Source organism: Pogona vitticeps, chromosome 1 (genome assembly GCF_051106095.1).
Source record: "Pogona vitticeps strain Pit_001003342236 chromosome 1, PviZW2.1, whole genome shotgun sequence".
NCBI lineage: Eukaryota > Metazoa > Chordata > Lepidosauria > Squamata > Agamidae > Pogona > Pogona vitticeps.
Genome location: NC_135783.1, coordinates 265,560,292 through 265,577,407, shown reverse-complemented (window position 1 = coordinate 265,577,407; position 17,116 = coordinate 265,560,292). Strand labels below are relative to the sequence as shown.

Below are 17,116 nucleotides of genomic sequence, written 5' to 3'. Positions count from 1 at the left end.
GGTAGCAGTAACTTCTTCTCGAGCAGCATAGTGCCAGGAATCACTGGTATAATTATAATAAGTATGTTTGAGCTAGCTGGCTGGATTGTGGTAGAAGGTCGGGAGTCTGATTCTGCATTATGCCTCCTGGGAGAAGAACCAGCCTGGGTGGCCTTGGGCAAGCCGCACAGTCCTAGGCTGTTCACAGAAGCAGGGTAGGGTAAACCACTTTTAAGTCAGAATTAACTTGATGGTGCATGGTTATTATTATATTATGATTTAATTGCAATTGAATGAAAATGGTTTTGGATACTTATGGTTTGACGTCGCCAGGCATTTTCAGAGGAATTAGGGCAATAGGCACCCTGGAACATTCCTGAATTAATGAGGCTGCATAAAGCTCCCACAAATCTACAAGCTCTTCCGACAAGTGAATTTAGCCTTTTGGAATGTTAGGGAAAAGGTTGAGGACGCCAAGATGTAAACAGAGAGTTGATAACCACTAGTGTTTGAATAAGGTTGTCAGATTTGTCATTGCAGTATCAGATTAATCACTGCTTTTTTCTGTTGAACAAGATGCTGTATAGCAGAAATAGAAACTGACCAAACTTTCTGTATATGAGGAGTACTCAGCTGCTAGATAGATGAATCTGACGGGTGGGAACTGCCTACAGGAGACTGCACTGCTTCAGTGGCATCTGCTTCTTATATTGTGGATATAGGAAGGGACCTGGAATTGTCAGGTTTCACTGGCTGCAGAGAATAGTCTACTATATCTTGAGACTGCTGCAATCCTGACAGGTAGGTCCAGGCCCTTCCTTTATATAGCTTATTTCTGGTCCATTTTCTGTGTTTCTTTATTTGACATTGGAATTTGTAGATCAGTGAAAGCTCAAAGCTAGAATTTTGCTGGAATTAATTTCCAAAAGGCTTTATTCTGAGAAGATTAGCTGTTTCATGTTCACAGGGGCGGGGGGAGTCTCAGAGCTATCCAAGAGGGAGGAGATTGCCCTTGTTTTTTGTGGGCTGGCTATAACATTCAGGGCCTCCTGTATGTATTCACACTTTTACGAGGAATGAGAACATGAGGTAGAATGTTATCTCATTTTATTCCATATGGGCAAGTGTGTCAGCATGAATATTACCAGAAAATACAAAACCCATCACTTCTTTTGAGTAGTTATTTATGCTAAATGCTATGGTCAAGCAAACCAAGCATCTTGTTCTACAAATAGTCCATACTTTGTGAATGCAGGGTTTTGGTCAAAGAACTCTTGGATGAACTAGAGCTGGTGCCACTAAAAATAAATATGCAATGTGGGATAACAGTTTTAGCATTTTTATTGTAATCCCAGTGGTATTCTCTGATGTCCAGAATCCATGGGCAGCTGGCCAGATAACATACTCTTGTGTACTTTCTCATTTATCTTTTGCATTTGGTGTGTGTACTTTGCTTCTATATAAATTAATGTAATTTTTGGCAATAGCTTCCTTTTCTTGGGGGAAAAGCATACTTTGAATGTGATATGGTTGCTGGAAGATAAAAACCTAAAATGAAATCCTAATGCATTACTTCAGCTCTGTTTTTTTAAAAACAATATTACTTTAATGTATTGTAAATTAGTTTTCATAGAGTAGGTTTCTACAAAAATGAGTAATATTCCAATTTGTCATTTATTTATTTGTTGGTTGCATTTCTGTCGCACCATTCCTCCAGGGAGCTCAAATCAGCTTGCACAACTCTCCTTCCTCCACTTTTATCCTCACAAAAACCCTGTTAGACAACCTAGTGAGTTCCTTTGGCTGAGTAGAGACTGAGTTGTAGTCCAACACCCTAAGCACTACAGCACACTGAGTCTCATTGATTTCTAACAGGGGCCTGATTAAGGCATTGGGAATAGTTCCTTAAGATTGTACCCCTGGACTTTGCTCGGCGAGTTCCTCAAACATTCAACTGATGTTTTGAGTTAAAAATACCATTGCAGTTACCTGTTGAGCTTTTTTCTGCCCTCACATCAAACAGATGTGAGGGAACACGTACACAGAAGTGCCATCCCATGTGTTTTTTTTCTTGGTCAGTAAGACTAACTGAGTTACTTAGAATAGTACCATAGACAACAAAATGCTGAAGGAGTGTTTGTCCTATCTATTTATTGCTATAGTGCACCACAAATTTGAGAGGAGGCATTAAAAGTGCAAGACTGTACTTCCTGCCCCCCTCCCCAAATTCAGCATAGCTTTCTTCGAAGTACAGCTAAAATGTGTTGTGAATAAAGCGGTTCTTTTCTTTTAATCATTTTTGCTCAGGAATTGTGTGATTTCATCCAGTTATAATGAATCAGATGGGTCAGTGATATTAAATAGGTTCTATACATTGGCTTCAAAATACTTGGAATTATTTTCTTTACAAGTTGTGATTTGTTGCACATTACAGCTGAACAGGTTTGTGGCATAAGCTTTAGTAGGCAAGAGCCCCTTTTTTCATGGGCACAATATATTTTCTTACCTGTCATATACTTTGATACAGAAAGAGAAATGGCTAACCGGGGTGGGTGGGTGGGGCCAAAATGGTTTAAATGTCAGAGCGCCAGACTGTGACCATCCCGTGCAAGGCAAAAATGTTTCTGAGAGTGTGACCTAACTGGAAAACCAGAATGGAGTGATTTACAGCTTGATTTGCATTCAGGATTATGTTTGAAATTGCAGTCAGTGCTCACACAGAGGGTGCAGTTTGATTGGGATGTTCAGTGTTTATACTGGATGTGATATGATATCCAGCCCACATCCCCTCTTCTTTCCTTCCTTTCTCTGATTTCATGTCTACCAATTGCTTTATGGGGCATAAATGTGGGAAATAATAATAAGGACCCAGAGATAAGGTGATAAGGTGATCTAGTGGTAGTATCATATATTTAAGATTGTTTTTTTTTAAAAAAAATCAGTGGAGAGGAAAGAATACGGGATCATGTTCCCCAGGTCCTGGACTTTATGCCCCAACTGCCTACATCGCCAAAACACCATCTACAGACATGGCCTCCCATCTTTATGAGAATGTATCACATCTATCCACATGCGGAAAAGCCTGTTTGAATTGTTCTGGCTTGAAAACAGACACACACAAACCCCAGCGACAGAGGGGGGAAAAGCTATTTTGGGAGCAAAAAGGGCTGGACCAATTTGAACCGGCTTTGTGTTATGTGGTCAGTAAAAAAAACACACTTCAAATTCATCCGTTTTATAAATGGAGCAAATCCCATGGTATTTGATCAAGCAGTCACAGCCTGAGATGAATGTGGCAACTATCATAAGCGCAGTAATTGGTAATAAAGTCTGTAGTGCAAAGCTGAGGGAGGAAAATCCCTGCTTTCAATCAAATTCTAACAAATCAAAATGTCTTAAAGTTAGTGCAGCAATTTAATTCTGGCATTTGTTGGCATACCATGTTACATAATTTTTCCAAAGACATGAAAGTGGTCTGCGATTAGTGTAAGTAAAGCATACGATCAATACAATTTTTAAGGTAACAGGATGGATAATTATCAAATTGATAATTATTTTGTTGGAAACAAAAAGTTGTCTTTCAAGTACATTACTGGAAATGTATGTCAAAGAACTGAGAGGTCAATAGTCTTAATGTGTTAGCCCGACCTACCTTCATTGGGTTTTTGTGAAATTAAAATACAGTATAGAAAAAGAGAACAATGTATGCCCCTTTGAGCTCATTAGAGGGCATTTCTTTGACTTTGAGGAATAGTGACTACCTAAAGTAAAGGTGAGGAAAGTGTATTTAACTGATGGAAAAATCCACAGTTTCAGTCAAGTCTCAAATAAATAAAACCAAAACATATGATAAACTTTAGTCAGTGTATACAGTATATGTTGAATTGCTCAGAAATTCTGCTTGTGTTCTGTGAGAAGATGGGAGAGATCATTTTTGCTATGTTTTAGGCCCCATGAACTACTTTTTCTCCCAGAATTAAAAAGCAAAACAAAACACTTTTAAACACTTGTTACTGCAGGCTGGATTTTCAGTAAAAACAAAAGGTTTTTAAGAAAAATATTTTGGGATGTGAGAGACACAGACATGAGTACAGCACTCCAGAGGTAGGTATATGGAACCTGACAATCTCTGGAAGTATGTATGTATGTATGTATGTATGTATGTATGTATGTATGTATGTATGTATGTATGTATGTATGTATGTATGTATGTATGTATGTATGTATGTATGTATGTATGTATGTATGTATGTATGTATGTATGTATGTATGTATGTATGTATGTATGTATGATTTCTTTCTTTCTAACCCACTTTTCTCCTTGAAAAAGGACCCAAGGCGGTTTACAAAGAATGAAAAACAATATTTACAGTTGAAAACAATGAGTATACAAATAGTGCTTAACATCATTAAAAGACAATATTTTAAACTACAAACAACAAATAAGGAGGCATCTTACAACATTAACAAACAATATTAAGGCAACGATCAATAAGTATACAAAAAAGTCACTCTGAGAAATGGAAAACACAAAAATGGAAAACACAAGTAGTACTAAAAATCAAGTCAAAGCAATCATGTATAACAGTCTATCTAAAAATCACACACAGATAGCTGGTTTACTAGGTGAATTTGCCCTCAGCTCACCTAGAGAAATGTGAGGCAGTGGCTGAAGTCCTGTTGCTTAGGATAATGAATCATAACAAGAGCAGGTCCATTGAGTTAGTGGGGATTTGATGAACGAACTCCTCTGTAAATTCCATTGATTCAGTGGATTCACTCTAAGTTGTGATTAGGCACTAGGAACAGGATTTCAGCCTTGTATGTCCTTGTATTTCATGACCTTCTGGCAGGTGGACCCAGAGCCTAAGCATTATGTTTTGGCATCCAGTAGAACCTCTTGGGTCATATTTAGACTTTGTACTGATACTACAATGCCAAATGCCATATATACTAGACACATGCAGAGGCCATGACCTGCTCAGTGCCCAATTAATGGTCAAAGAGAGTGGGTGAATCTGATCTGAGGCCTTTTGGTGATACTCTGATCCAATTGCGGCCTTGGTCTATGATGGAATTTGTTTGTTTCTGGTCCTCTGTGAAGACACCATTCCTGTGAGTAGGGAGATGCAAACTGCAAGGCCTAGTGGTAGACAGGCTGGGAAAGCATCAACAGGAGTTTGTGGAACAGCATACTTTTTTATTTTTATTTTTCCCCTTTTTTCTAGCCACCAGGAGAAAGTCCCAGTCAGCTTCCTGAGACAACCATAGAGATGGGAGTAAGTGAAGGACTTTAAATGGGCAATTGGCATATTTTATTCCTTCTTGAAAGGGCAATACAAGGAACTGGTTGTTCTACATTTTGCATCCTTCCTTTCTCCTCCTACCATCCTGTTCCCCTGGATCTAGAATTAGTAGTGTTGTGATCTGTTTGATGAGTTAATTAGCAAATGACTTTGCAGTAGGAAAGACATGGAAAGTTCATTATTTTCCATCTTATTTGGGTTTTTTTTCTCTTTCTGTGCTTCTAATCATGGCTCATAAATACTGGATTCAACACAAGAAATCTGCAGGAGTGTTGTTCCACTCCATGGCTGATCAGTGTCTCTTTGCTCACTCCAGAAATGCACAAACATTCCTGGTTTAGTCTGTAATTACATGTTTATTTGAGAACGTGCCTAACATATGCAACTTATGTCATGAAAAAAGTTTAATTCTGAAATTATATTTTACATGTGAAAAATATTTTATATGTAAAAAATAACTGCCTCTGCTGCTTTTGTTTAATAATAGCCCATTGTGTTTAATAATACCCCATTGCCTTATGTTTCTGAAAGCCCAATTTGTATTTTTAGGTATCACCAGACATGGTACTGTAGGGTGTCCAAGTGACTTAGTCACTTTGATACATTTTGGACCACCAAGTACTACCAAAAGAAGTAGCAATACTTGTTCTCCCTGAATTGTGGTGCTTTGCTATTCCAGCCAGGAAAGCTGGGGATTCAGAAAGAATCATTGGGTGCCTGAGGACAAACTAATGGTAGGGCTGGACATAGGACTCCCTCACCACCAAGAAGGGAAAAAGGTTCAGTTACAGTAATCTGGAGGTCCAGAGGGCCCAGCCCAGGCTTCAGACACCATTATTGTGAGGGGGAAAATTGAGAGTAAATTGTAGATCATGCCTGAGAACAGGTATAGAAATTATTTCCTTGTATTTATGTATCAGTTGCCCAGGTCTTGTGAGGTTTGCAAGAGCAAATCAGAAGCAATGTTAAAGCAATCTCAGCCAGTGTTCTAAATTGCTACGCCTCCTGACTCGCCATTTTCTAAAACATTGAGAAAATATGCTTAGAAAGATAAACTGTGTGAGAGACAGAGACACAGATAGGGCCAGGTCCTATGATCAGACTTGTGGAGGTTGTCACTTCAGGTGCAAACACTGGGGTATAAATCTATTAAGAAAGATCTGAGTACTATATCTAATTCACAAGAGTTGGTACTTGAGTTAAAATGATTTGATTCTTAACAGGTCTTTTGTCTTTCCTTTAAAAAATACCACACAGGTGGGTGCTCCGTACTCCAAAACAACCTTTGTGCTGCCGGTTTATTCTCCGTCTGTGACCTCCAGTGCCGCATGGCTCTTAGACAGTGATGATTCCAAGCTTCAGACATCACTCATAGGTATGAGCAACTTAATTTCTACAATTTACATGGGGTAGCCCTGTGAATCTATTGCAGAAAGAACAACAAAGAGTCTTGCATCATCTTAAAGACTATAAAGTTATATTTGGCATATGCTTTCATGAACTGTGGCCACTTTTTCAGATATATCTGTTAAACTGGGATGTTGTCCATGAAAGCTTATGTCAAGCACCTGAAAACAAAATTTTCTGTATGTAGTATGTATATACATTTTTTTGTTTACATGTTTCATTTAGTTGAATGTATATCCACCTCTGAGTGATTTCAACCGTTTGTAATTATTTTTCCAGTGAAATGGAAGGGGTATGTATATCTGTAATTACAGTATTATTTTATCAATATTTTAAAAATTAGAGATTCTTTGTCTTACATTTATAATTGGTCTTCAAGAAAGCAAGAATTAGCACCAGCATGTTTTGTTTTGTTCAGGACTGTGAGCTTCATTTGAGCCATGATGTTTTCGAGATTCTGTTTAAAGTCAAACCTGACACATTTTCTTAAGAAATAAAGCACTGAGACCAATTCTCTAAGGCACATCCAGGTCTGGAACGTGCAAAAAAATTATATCCCATAGGAAGGGTATGGTTAATTAACAGGCATTCCAGGTACTGAATAAAGTTTTCGATCAGGAATCTATAGATACTGGCATCAGCGAAGTCATTCACAAAAACAAACTATTTGGTTATCAAATAATAAATTTGATTGCCATGTATTTGGGAAGTCTATTGATCTTTGTACATGGCAGGAGAGGAAGCTGAACACTTTCTTCATGCGTTGTCTCCGACGCACTTTTGGTATCACCTGGTAGGACAAAATTCCAAATACAGTAGTCCTGGAATGAGCTGGAATTACTGAAACAGCGACGTCTACATTGGCTTGGGCATGTCGTGAGAATGGATGATGGTTGGATTCCAAAAGATTTCCTGTATGGAGAATTAGTGCAGGGAAATCGCCCCAGAGGGAGGCCACAGCTGCGATACAAGGATATCTGCAAGCGGGATCTGAAGGCCTTAGGGATGGACCTCAACAGATGGGAAACCCTGATATCTGAGCGTTCAACCTGGAGACAGGCGGTGCATCACGGCCTCTCCCAATTTGAAGAGACCCTTGTCCAGCAGGCCAAGGCAAAGAGGCAGTCATGAAAGCAGCAAAATCAGGGAGCTGGACAGGGGACAGATTGTATTTGTTTTCAGTGTGGAAGGTATTGTCACTCTCGAATTGGCTTTCTCAGCCACACTAGACGCTGTTCCAAGTCCTTTATTCAGAGCACGTTGCCATAGTCTCTCAAGACTGAAGGATGCCTAAACTACTTGATCTAATAATGAAAAGCTCCAGCTGTTTTAGCTATTTTATACTTTGAATGAACTAACTTGAAATGGCCGCTACCATACAGTAAATTAAAGGTGGAAAACTTATGGTTCCCCATCTTTTTTGAACTAGACCTATCACAATCCCTTAGCATTGGTCTGATGGCTGCAGCTTCTAGGAGTCAAAATCCAAAACAAGTTTCCCACTACTCGAATAAAAAGTCATGGGAATTCAGCTTGCATGTTTTCCTAAGCACCATGGAAATTTAAGAAATATTGTGGTCACTTGCCTCCTACCTCTTTTCAGGCATTAGTAAAATATGTTCTTTTAAGGTTGTGAAGTCTTTTAGTACTTTGCAAACTTAATGGATTGAATGTACATATACATATAACCACATAGGCTTTGGAATCAAATCCTGTAAGACATGGAAAAACAGAACTGAACAAGTAACAAGAGTTCTCTGATCTGGCGGCTCCAATTTAGAGGAAATAAGAAACACATTGGTGCCAGTTCTGAAAACATGTAAAGTGGATGTGAATACTGCCATAAATACCATGGAAAATTACAATAAATAGTCTCCTGAGACTTGCAAATAAAACTTTGTGTTGGAAAAGTCTTGTGGCTTCAAAATGTCCTAGCTCTTCTAAGCATTAGAAAAATGTTCTTTTTCCATTTCAGAATACTTGAATGGAGACTGTAGGATAATCCTAAAATGCCACTGGGTTTCAGTTGTGATATTTAATGTAGTGGTATTTAGTCAAAATGTTCATTACTTAGTAGCACAGGAAACATTGTTACACTCCTATTGGGGATTTAGTACTGTATGCAGCTATCCTAATAGTACAACAACACAGATAAATTAGAAGTAATTTTTATAAACATGAATCTTGAAGTGCATCTGCAGCTCATTTTTTTATTCCTATAAACACTCTCATTCTCTCCCTCTCCCTCTGCAAAAAGATAAAATTAATATAATATATGCCCAGAACATGGGTTTGGTTCAACCATAATGGCTATATCATCCTCCGATATCTGACGCTGTCAAAGATAGTACAGTGGACCCTCTACTTACAGAATTAATCTGTATTGGAATGGTGGCTGCAGGTCGAAAAGTCTGTAGGTCGAGTCTCCATTGACCTACAATGCATTGAAAACCCATTAATCCGTAACCGGATGTATTTGTTCCGTTTTTGTTCCGTTTTGGTTTTTTTCTGTAAGTCGATTCTCCGGCTACAAGTTGAACCTAAATTTTGCAGCCAGAGAAGTCTGTAACTTGAAAAGTCTGTAAGTCGAGCCATCTGTAAGTCGAGGGTCCACTGTACACGAGATCTGTCAGTCAGCACATTTTTGGCCAATATTGGTTGTCTTTTTATTATCTTTTGCCCTCTCTCTAGTGAAGCAGTGGGCAAAATGCAGTCCTCAGGCCACATGGCAGCTGCCAACACTTTTTGTGGCCCCTGGCCCCAGACTTTCTACCCCCCAAAAAAATTCCCACCTCCTTAAAAAGGTATGCTGCAACTGAAAGTCTCCAGAAGTTAAGATTAAGCTTTTAAATACATTATAGTGCTCCTCAGCATCATTTAACACCAAAAACAAACACTTATTTTAAAAGAGTTTTATTTTAACTAGAAGTGAACTTCCAGACACTTTTGGTTTCATTCTTTTCAATCTGAGCTATTTTGGCTAATCCATGCAGGCCCTGGAGGATCCTAGGCAGAAAATGGCATCCCACAGTTGCCAATCTGTGCCCGAGGCAATAGGGATGAGAGACCAGATTCCTGTCACATTTTGTCTACAAATGCTACTCCTCTCCCCAACCAGTAAATGAGTTGGGCCCAGTTCACTTCTCTTCTTCCTCCTCCTCCCAGACAGTGTTACAGTGGTACATGATTGTCTGAATTTTTGTTTTTTTGTTTTGGTTGTGTGTAAAAGCAAGATGCAGACATATAACCTCTTCTGAAGACTCTCCCATCTACTGCTTATTCAGTGCTGATCTGCCACTCCCTTCCCATCAGTTCATTTTGATAATGATTTATTTACAGTACTGTACCATCTTGCCTCCTAAAGAAATATACCACAAAATCACAGTATAAAAAAGGAACAGAAACAAAACATTACTTTAAAATGGACTGAAAAAGTCAAGAGCTAAAGGGATAACAAAGTAACACTAGTCTTTTAATTTGTGGTGTTTATCCAAACCTCTTATTACTTTTCTTCATTTTAGTTTCCAAAATCCCAAAAATTCTGACCCCATCCACCAAAGGTCTCAAGGCTCCTTTCATAATGGGGAAGCTGTTCAGGGCTACAGAATGGTGTGTGTGTGGGTGTGTGTGTCGTCTTTAGTTTCCTAAAATCTCCACACCCGAGATGATTTTACCTGTGGCAGTGAATTTTGGAAATTAAACACTTCCCTCTCGCCCTGCAGCCCCCAATGGCTTCCCACAGAGAAACAGATCCCATGGGAGTCTTGGGTCATTCCAGGGGAGGAATTAATTTTTTTTCTTATTTCTGAAAATTGATGCATTTGATGACGTCTTATACGTGATAAGTTATGGAGGAGGCTTTTGATCATCAAGTACTTTTCCAGAAATAATTCATCAACTCTCTAGAAAATTAATAACCTTCCTCCTCTTCAGAATAATCTTGAAGGTGATGTTGCCCCCAGTTGCTGGATATTATATCAGATTGAATTTAACTTGTACAGTACTTTAAAAATATGCTATAACTGAATTTTTTTGATAGTGTAACTTCAGTCTTTGTAGCAAAAAGAATTTGCGGTTACATAAGACACAATGTTGCCTCCTAGTTTCTGATCTTCAAATATTGTGTGTTAATCATAGATGCGCTGAATTTAGAACAGATTTCAACTCAAAAGAGATGTTGTTGGACGTTTCCTAATCTGTTCTTCCTGGGCCAGACACAGGGATCCAAAGAGAAACTCATAAACAAGAAAAAGCATGTCTACAAAACAGAACATGGAGAAAACATTAAAAGGTAAAGTGAACTTGTTTTTGTTTCGTGCAGATTGCTGTCATAAAATAGCCTGTAAAATTGAAGCCCTTTCCAATAAACCATTTATCTGTAGGTAATAAAATCACATTTAATGCACCAAAGGGAAAATGTTTAATTTAAAAGCGTTATTAAACTCATTGGAAATTCAAGTTTGGAAATGTTGTAAGAAAAGCAAGCCATTAATGGAGTAAGACTGAAATGCTCAGTTAATAAAGCAAAAGAAAAATCTTGCAGCATTGGAACAAAGCACAATGTCTTGGAAGCAAAAGATGTATCTTTGGCAAAGATAAAGAGGGTACCATACTTCCCTGTTTTCCTTTCCTACTGATTTCAAAGACTGAATGGAATCCATAGGAGGCTCTTATGGCAACTCATAATGCAGCCATATGTTGTTTGACTGTTAGACAGAAGATATGTACTTTTCAATACGGGTGTTAGAAAAATTAACTGGCTGGATTTAAAATGTACATATAGATGAGTGGTTAAAGAAGAGAAATCGGGAAATAGGCAAAAATTATCAGCACTCACAATGGAAGGATTTAAACTGTTGGTTTCCCTGAGATGCTGTATTGGGACCAGTAATTTCTGATTTGTTGATAAATGATAAACGGGTTTAGAAATGAGACATGACATGGGCAACTTTGCTGAAAACAAGATTATTTCATGGAAAAGTGACTGGCCGTGAGCATGAGGAGAATGCCCTTCCATCATATTCAGATAGAGTCCTGGAAGATTTTAAGCATGTCCATACAGGCATTTGTCCTGCTATTTGGTGCACTATGGGAGCAGATCAGTTTGCTCTTTGTTCCAGTGACTACATTACAAGTGGGTCAGTGTGCTCTTAGGGCACCCTAATCCATGCCTTTTCAAACCCCTGTCAGGAGCTTCTATTTTTGTGTGTGTAGGTTGGTACACCCTAGTTTAGTTCTTTCCCAGTGTGTACAATTTCGGAACAGAGACCAAAATCAAGCCTTTCACCTGTCAATGCTGCCAAAGTTCCTTCCAGTTTGAATTTCTAGTACTGTACTGTGAATTGGTTTAATAAAAGAGCTGCTTCAGGATATCAGAAATTGAACATGTCCTCTGTTTCTCCTAGGATGGGCAGGGGAAATGAAATTATTATATATATTTTTGCATCTCTAGACCATTACTGATGTACTGAATCACTTAGATTCATTTTTTTAATCCTTTGCCTTTGCTTGAAATGCCAATCAAAACTGAGGCTTTGGGTAGTTTCTCAATTGCCGATAACCACAGCTGTGGGCAGTTTCACTACTGGAACTACATACAAGGCAAAGAAAATATATTTTAAAAAAATTAATCGGATTCAGTACATTGGTAGTAGTCTAGCTTTTATTTTCTATCTCCCCCCCCCACACACACACACCATCATTGATTCTGCTATGGTTATTTTGCCTGAAGACACAGAGCAAATGATGGTGTCTGTGGTGTGTGCATGCACCTGCAGCTTAACAAATGCCCTGCAAGTTAAGAAAGCAAAAAAAAAAAAAAATCACATTCTTTTATTCTCTTTTTTCCATTCTTTTTTTTGTGAGTACAAAAAAGAGGCATAAAAGGCAAGCACAGCTGGAAAGCAAAGTGCAAACAGATGTGTGTGTGGATCCACAGTACAGTGTTCACATGGACACAAAGATCATGTTGGGGAGGTCTCTTGTTTGGATGCACACACACTTTGCTTTTTAATCTGCTTTGCAATCCTTGTTTCTTTATGTCTGTATATGTGCATGTGTAATACAAGGTGGGGGTCCTTTTTTTTGGCTAGCAAGATGGGGGAGCAGCTGTGGGAAATTGCACACACTCCTTCTCTGCATGTCGTGCTTCAGTCTGTATGCCTTCCCCCCTCCAAACCTGGTATGGTCAAAGGGGAGTGCGAAGGACACACAGATGCCTGTCCAGTGATTGGCTGCTTTTTCCTCCCACTGGATTGCCATGTATAACATGCCTCTCTCTCTTTCTCTGCCTCTTGCCCTTCCCAACCATGCTTTCATCCAACCCCTTTCCTTCCTCCCCAAACTCTGGCTTTGCACATATTTGCCACTTCGGGATACTGGAGATAGGGTTGCTTGAGGTCAGTATGCCATTTAGACATGAGATTGCACCACCCCAGCAGGCATTACTAGATATCATATGATACTTACACATCTACCAGTGAATCACCAAGCTTGCACTCCCTATCTTAGAACAGAGTTTAACCATAAACTTCATGGCTGTTTTTTTGAACTTAGGTGCTTCTATCTTTGGCTCAGTGCTTTATCATGCTGGCCTCATAAAGAATTCTGAAGGGAATCAAATCAGGTGATCCTTGAGATGCTGTCCAACTCTACTGTTCTACGATTCTATGAAATCTTGCATATGGCTGTGGAATATCCCATGGATCTTGTAGTTTATTATTGTTAAAGTTTCCCCACAAAATGTTGGGGGAGGGACATGAGAAGAAGCAGTATATGTTCAGTTACAGTCAAGGCACATAGCAAAGTCTCCCATGGTTGGCAGGCATGTAGAATCATAGAATCATGAAGTTGGAAGGGGTCTATAAGGTCATCGAGTCCAACCCCCTGCTCAGTGCAGGAATAGAAATCAAAGGATACCTGCCAGGTCGTTGTCTAAATTTCTCTTCAATGCCTCCAGTGTTGGAGCACTCACCAAAGTAATTGATTCTATTGCCATACTGCTCTAACAGTTAGGAAGTTTTTCCTGATATTCAACCGAAATCTGGTTTTCTGTAACTCAAGCACATGGTTAGAAGAAGGCTTCATCATCCCATTCAGCACTCAGGTTGTTGCTGCTGTAGTGGTGAAGCAAAAGTTCAAATAGGCTCTGTACTCTACTTGAGGTACCGAGTGAGAATGAATACCATTGAAGAGATGTCTGGGACATTTTAGCCTTCTCATTCTTTGATTGTCACACTGGATGGACCTTTAGCTAATTATAGAGCCAAGATATGCATTTGGTTGGTGGCAATATTGACTTTTTATAATCAACAACTAATCTCACTTTCTATCTCCTACTGTCTCCATAATAGTGCCTATAATTGGCTGAGATGCAAGAAAAGGGTAGTCTGAAGGCTCCCAGATAGCTATTCTCACTTTGCCCAGTTTTAGTTCATCACTGTCATTTCGGCATACAAAATTTGTGAACTTTTGTCCTGAACTTGGGTGGTCTGAATCTATCAACCTTACAAATCTTTATTTGGCTGAAGTACCATTCCTAAATGAGAGAACTAAGTGGGAGGTTGCTGAGTGTAAAAAAATTGTGACATTTGTTATCTGTAGACACAATGAACAGGAAAGGAAAGGAAAGACACAATAGATTATGTGGACTGAAAGAGAGAGAACTAAATTCGTTGATAGGTCTATTAAATTATATATTTTTGGCTCAAATTCTGAATTACAGAATTTTGAAATCTGAACCTTAGCATATACCTTAGTACAGTGGTGCCTCGCTTAGCGATTGCCTCGTTTAACGATGTATTCGCTTAGCGATGAGCTTTTAGGAGCGATCTTGCGCTCCGTTTAGCGATGTTTCCAATGGGGAAATTTCACATAGCGATGTTCAGGACCATGCCTCGCATAGCGATGACAGTTTGGGTCCCCCTGTTTCGCTTAGCAATGTCCGTTTTCGCTATTTTTAAAGTGTCTTAAAATGTTCAAAAACTGTTTAAAATGCTTGGATTTCTTAGTGCACCTTGTAAAACCTTTGCAAAGTTAATTTGGCTTTGTTCTGAGTCTTCGTTAATTTTTGGTGAATTCCCCCCCCCCATTGAAATGCAACTGTAGGTTTGACAGCTGTCAATGCATTCCAATGGGGAAAAAATTCACAAAAAATTAACGAAGACTCCGAACAAAGCCAAATTAACTTTGCAAAGGTTTTACAAGGTGCACTAACGATTCGAAGCATTTTAAACAGTTTTTGAACATTTTAAGACACTTTAAAAATAGCGAAAACGGACCTGTCAAAACCATTGAAATGCATTGAAACCTATTCAGTGCATTCCAATGCTGGAACCGCGTTTCGCTTAGCGATGTTTCCTATGGCGATTTTCGCTTAAGGACGGTAATCCGTTCCCATTGGAACAGATTATCCAGTTTTCAATGCATTCCTGTGGGACATGGTGTTTCACTTAGCGATGTTTTCCCATAGCGATGTTTTTTTGGAACCAATTGACATCGCTAAGCGAGGCACCACTGTATAGGTATGTCCCAGCTGGCAAAAAATATCCTCTGCCCACCATTGTGTGGAACAAGGAGAAAAATTGGAAAAACTTTTCTAACACACAAAAGAAATTAAAAGATCATGTTTTTGCTTGCATCAGTCATTCCATGGATGTAAACAAATTAAAACAAAATACATTTTTGAAGTGTTTTGCAGCAGAACTTTTGAACAATGTCAAAACTAACATACAAGTGATTTCTCTTTTGCTGCAAATGTTTTTAAAGAGACTTCAAAACATTAATAGCATTATTTCATTAACTGGGATGTAAACTATAAGTGTTAGCAGAAGCCATCACCTCAGAGAGGATGTTAGTGTTAATGAAATATATTCATTTGCAGGCAGTGCATTTAAGAAAATATGCATACATTCTTGAGAAGAAAGGAAGGGGGTGTAAATTCATTATATGAATATTTGATGTGCTTTAAAACCACATGAATGGTTAATTTAGACAAACATATGGAATATGGATTCAATTTTCCAGCCAAGAATGTTTGGTTTTGGTTTTCAAAAATATGTAAAGAGAGACAACAAAAAGAGAAGCCAGGTTTTATCTGCAAATTGCTTTCCAAGGCTGTGTTTTCATTATTAATAGGAGTAACTGCATCTTGAAAATAAAAATATATGGTTAATTTCTGAGCACTTTTAAACTTCACATTTTAATAATTCTCTATTTCATTAAATGTTTTTCAATAAAAAATTGTTGGTTAAAACCCTGTTGTCACAAATCCAAACATGCAAGAGTGATGATGTCATCACCTGTGGCCTTTTATTGTTAATTAAAAATTTCCATCCCCTCTCCCCTAGGGATCTAAGGTTCCCTAGAGATTCCTTTTATCCCGGGGAAGCCTTTGGGGGGACTGGAAACATTGTAGGGAGGAGTCTTTATTGTCTGAAAATCAATCATTGGTCCTTTTAATTAACACTAGACGTCATATGCTGTTGCTCCAACAGAATGTCACTGTTAATAGTTGATCTTAACTTGTAAAAATTAATTTGTGTTACTTGTTAGTTTTAAAACAAGTTGTAGGCAGTTTGCATTGTCTTCTGTCTCATACAAAGCATTCTAGTCTGTAAAACCTCAGGGCTCCAAACAAGAGTTCCTTTTGTATTCTTGAAGGCTTTCAATGGCTGTTGTAGGTTTTTCGGGCTGTCTGGCCGTGTTCTGGAGGTTTTTCTTCCTAACGTTTCGCCAGTCTGTCGCCAGCATCTTCAGAGGACAGGAATCAGAAGCTTGTCTGTATTCTGGTGCAGTTTGTGGGATAGTTGAGTATTTATAGCTGTGGGATCAGCTTTTTGTCCTTTTCAGGAGATTGAGTGATTATGGTGATCAGAGTGTTTTTTGTTGTGAGTGTTCTGACTCCTGTCCTCTGAAGATGCCAGCCACAGAGACTGGAGAAACGTTAGGAAGAAAAACCTCAAGAACATGGTCAGACAGCCCGAAAAAACTACAACAACCAAGAGTTATTTTTCACTGCAAGACCTCTACAGGCGTTAAATAAATAATCAATGATACAGAAAGCTAAAACAACAACAACAACAACAAAAACAACAACAACAACAACAACAATAATAATAATAGATATTATTTTTAAAAACCTTATTATGGATCTTATTAAGTTATAAACAAAAACTGAAATTGTATCAGTATTAAAGAATTGAAACACATTTCCAAGTGCTGATACTACTGTGCTATGTTTGTATAAACAGGATGGCATATTTCGTACTCATTGTAACATACCCATTTTAAGACATTCAGTGTGGCTGTGACACTGAAGTATTGTAACCTGATCTTTTCTGTAAAACATTTTTCCTTTGGTCTGTGTTGTGTAGAAATCAGTCTTCTCTATTTGTCTGAAATAAAACAAGTTTTTAAAAAATCTT

The 17,116-nt window shown here is 38.4% G+C and overlaps 1 protein-coding gene across 1 annotated transcript in view; it reads left to right on the top strand.

The window, feature by feature from the left end:
* Positions 1-17,116, top strand: part of IRAG1 (inositol 1,4,5-triphosphate receptor associated 1) — a 114,919-nt gene that overhangs the window by 36,829 nt on the left and 60,974 nt on the right. The window contains exons 13-14 of the mRNA XM_020789930.3: positions 6,543-6,660; positions 10,830-10,983. Coding sequence (XP_020645589.3) covers positions 6,543-6,660; positions 10,830-10,983 — 272 coding nt within the window. The remainder of the gene's footprint in view (positions 1-6,542; positions 6,661-10,829; positions 10,984-17,116) is intronic.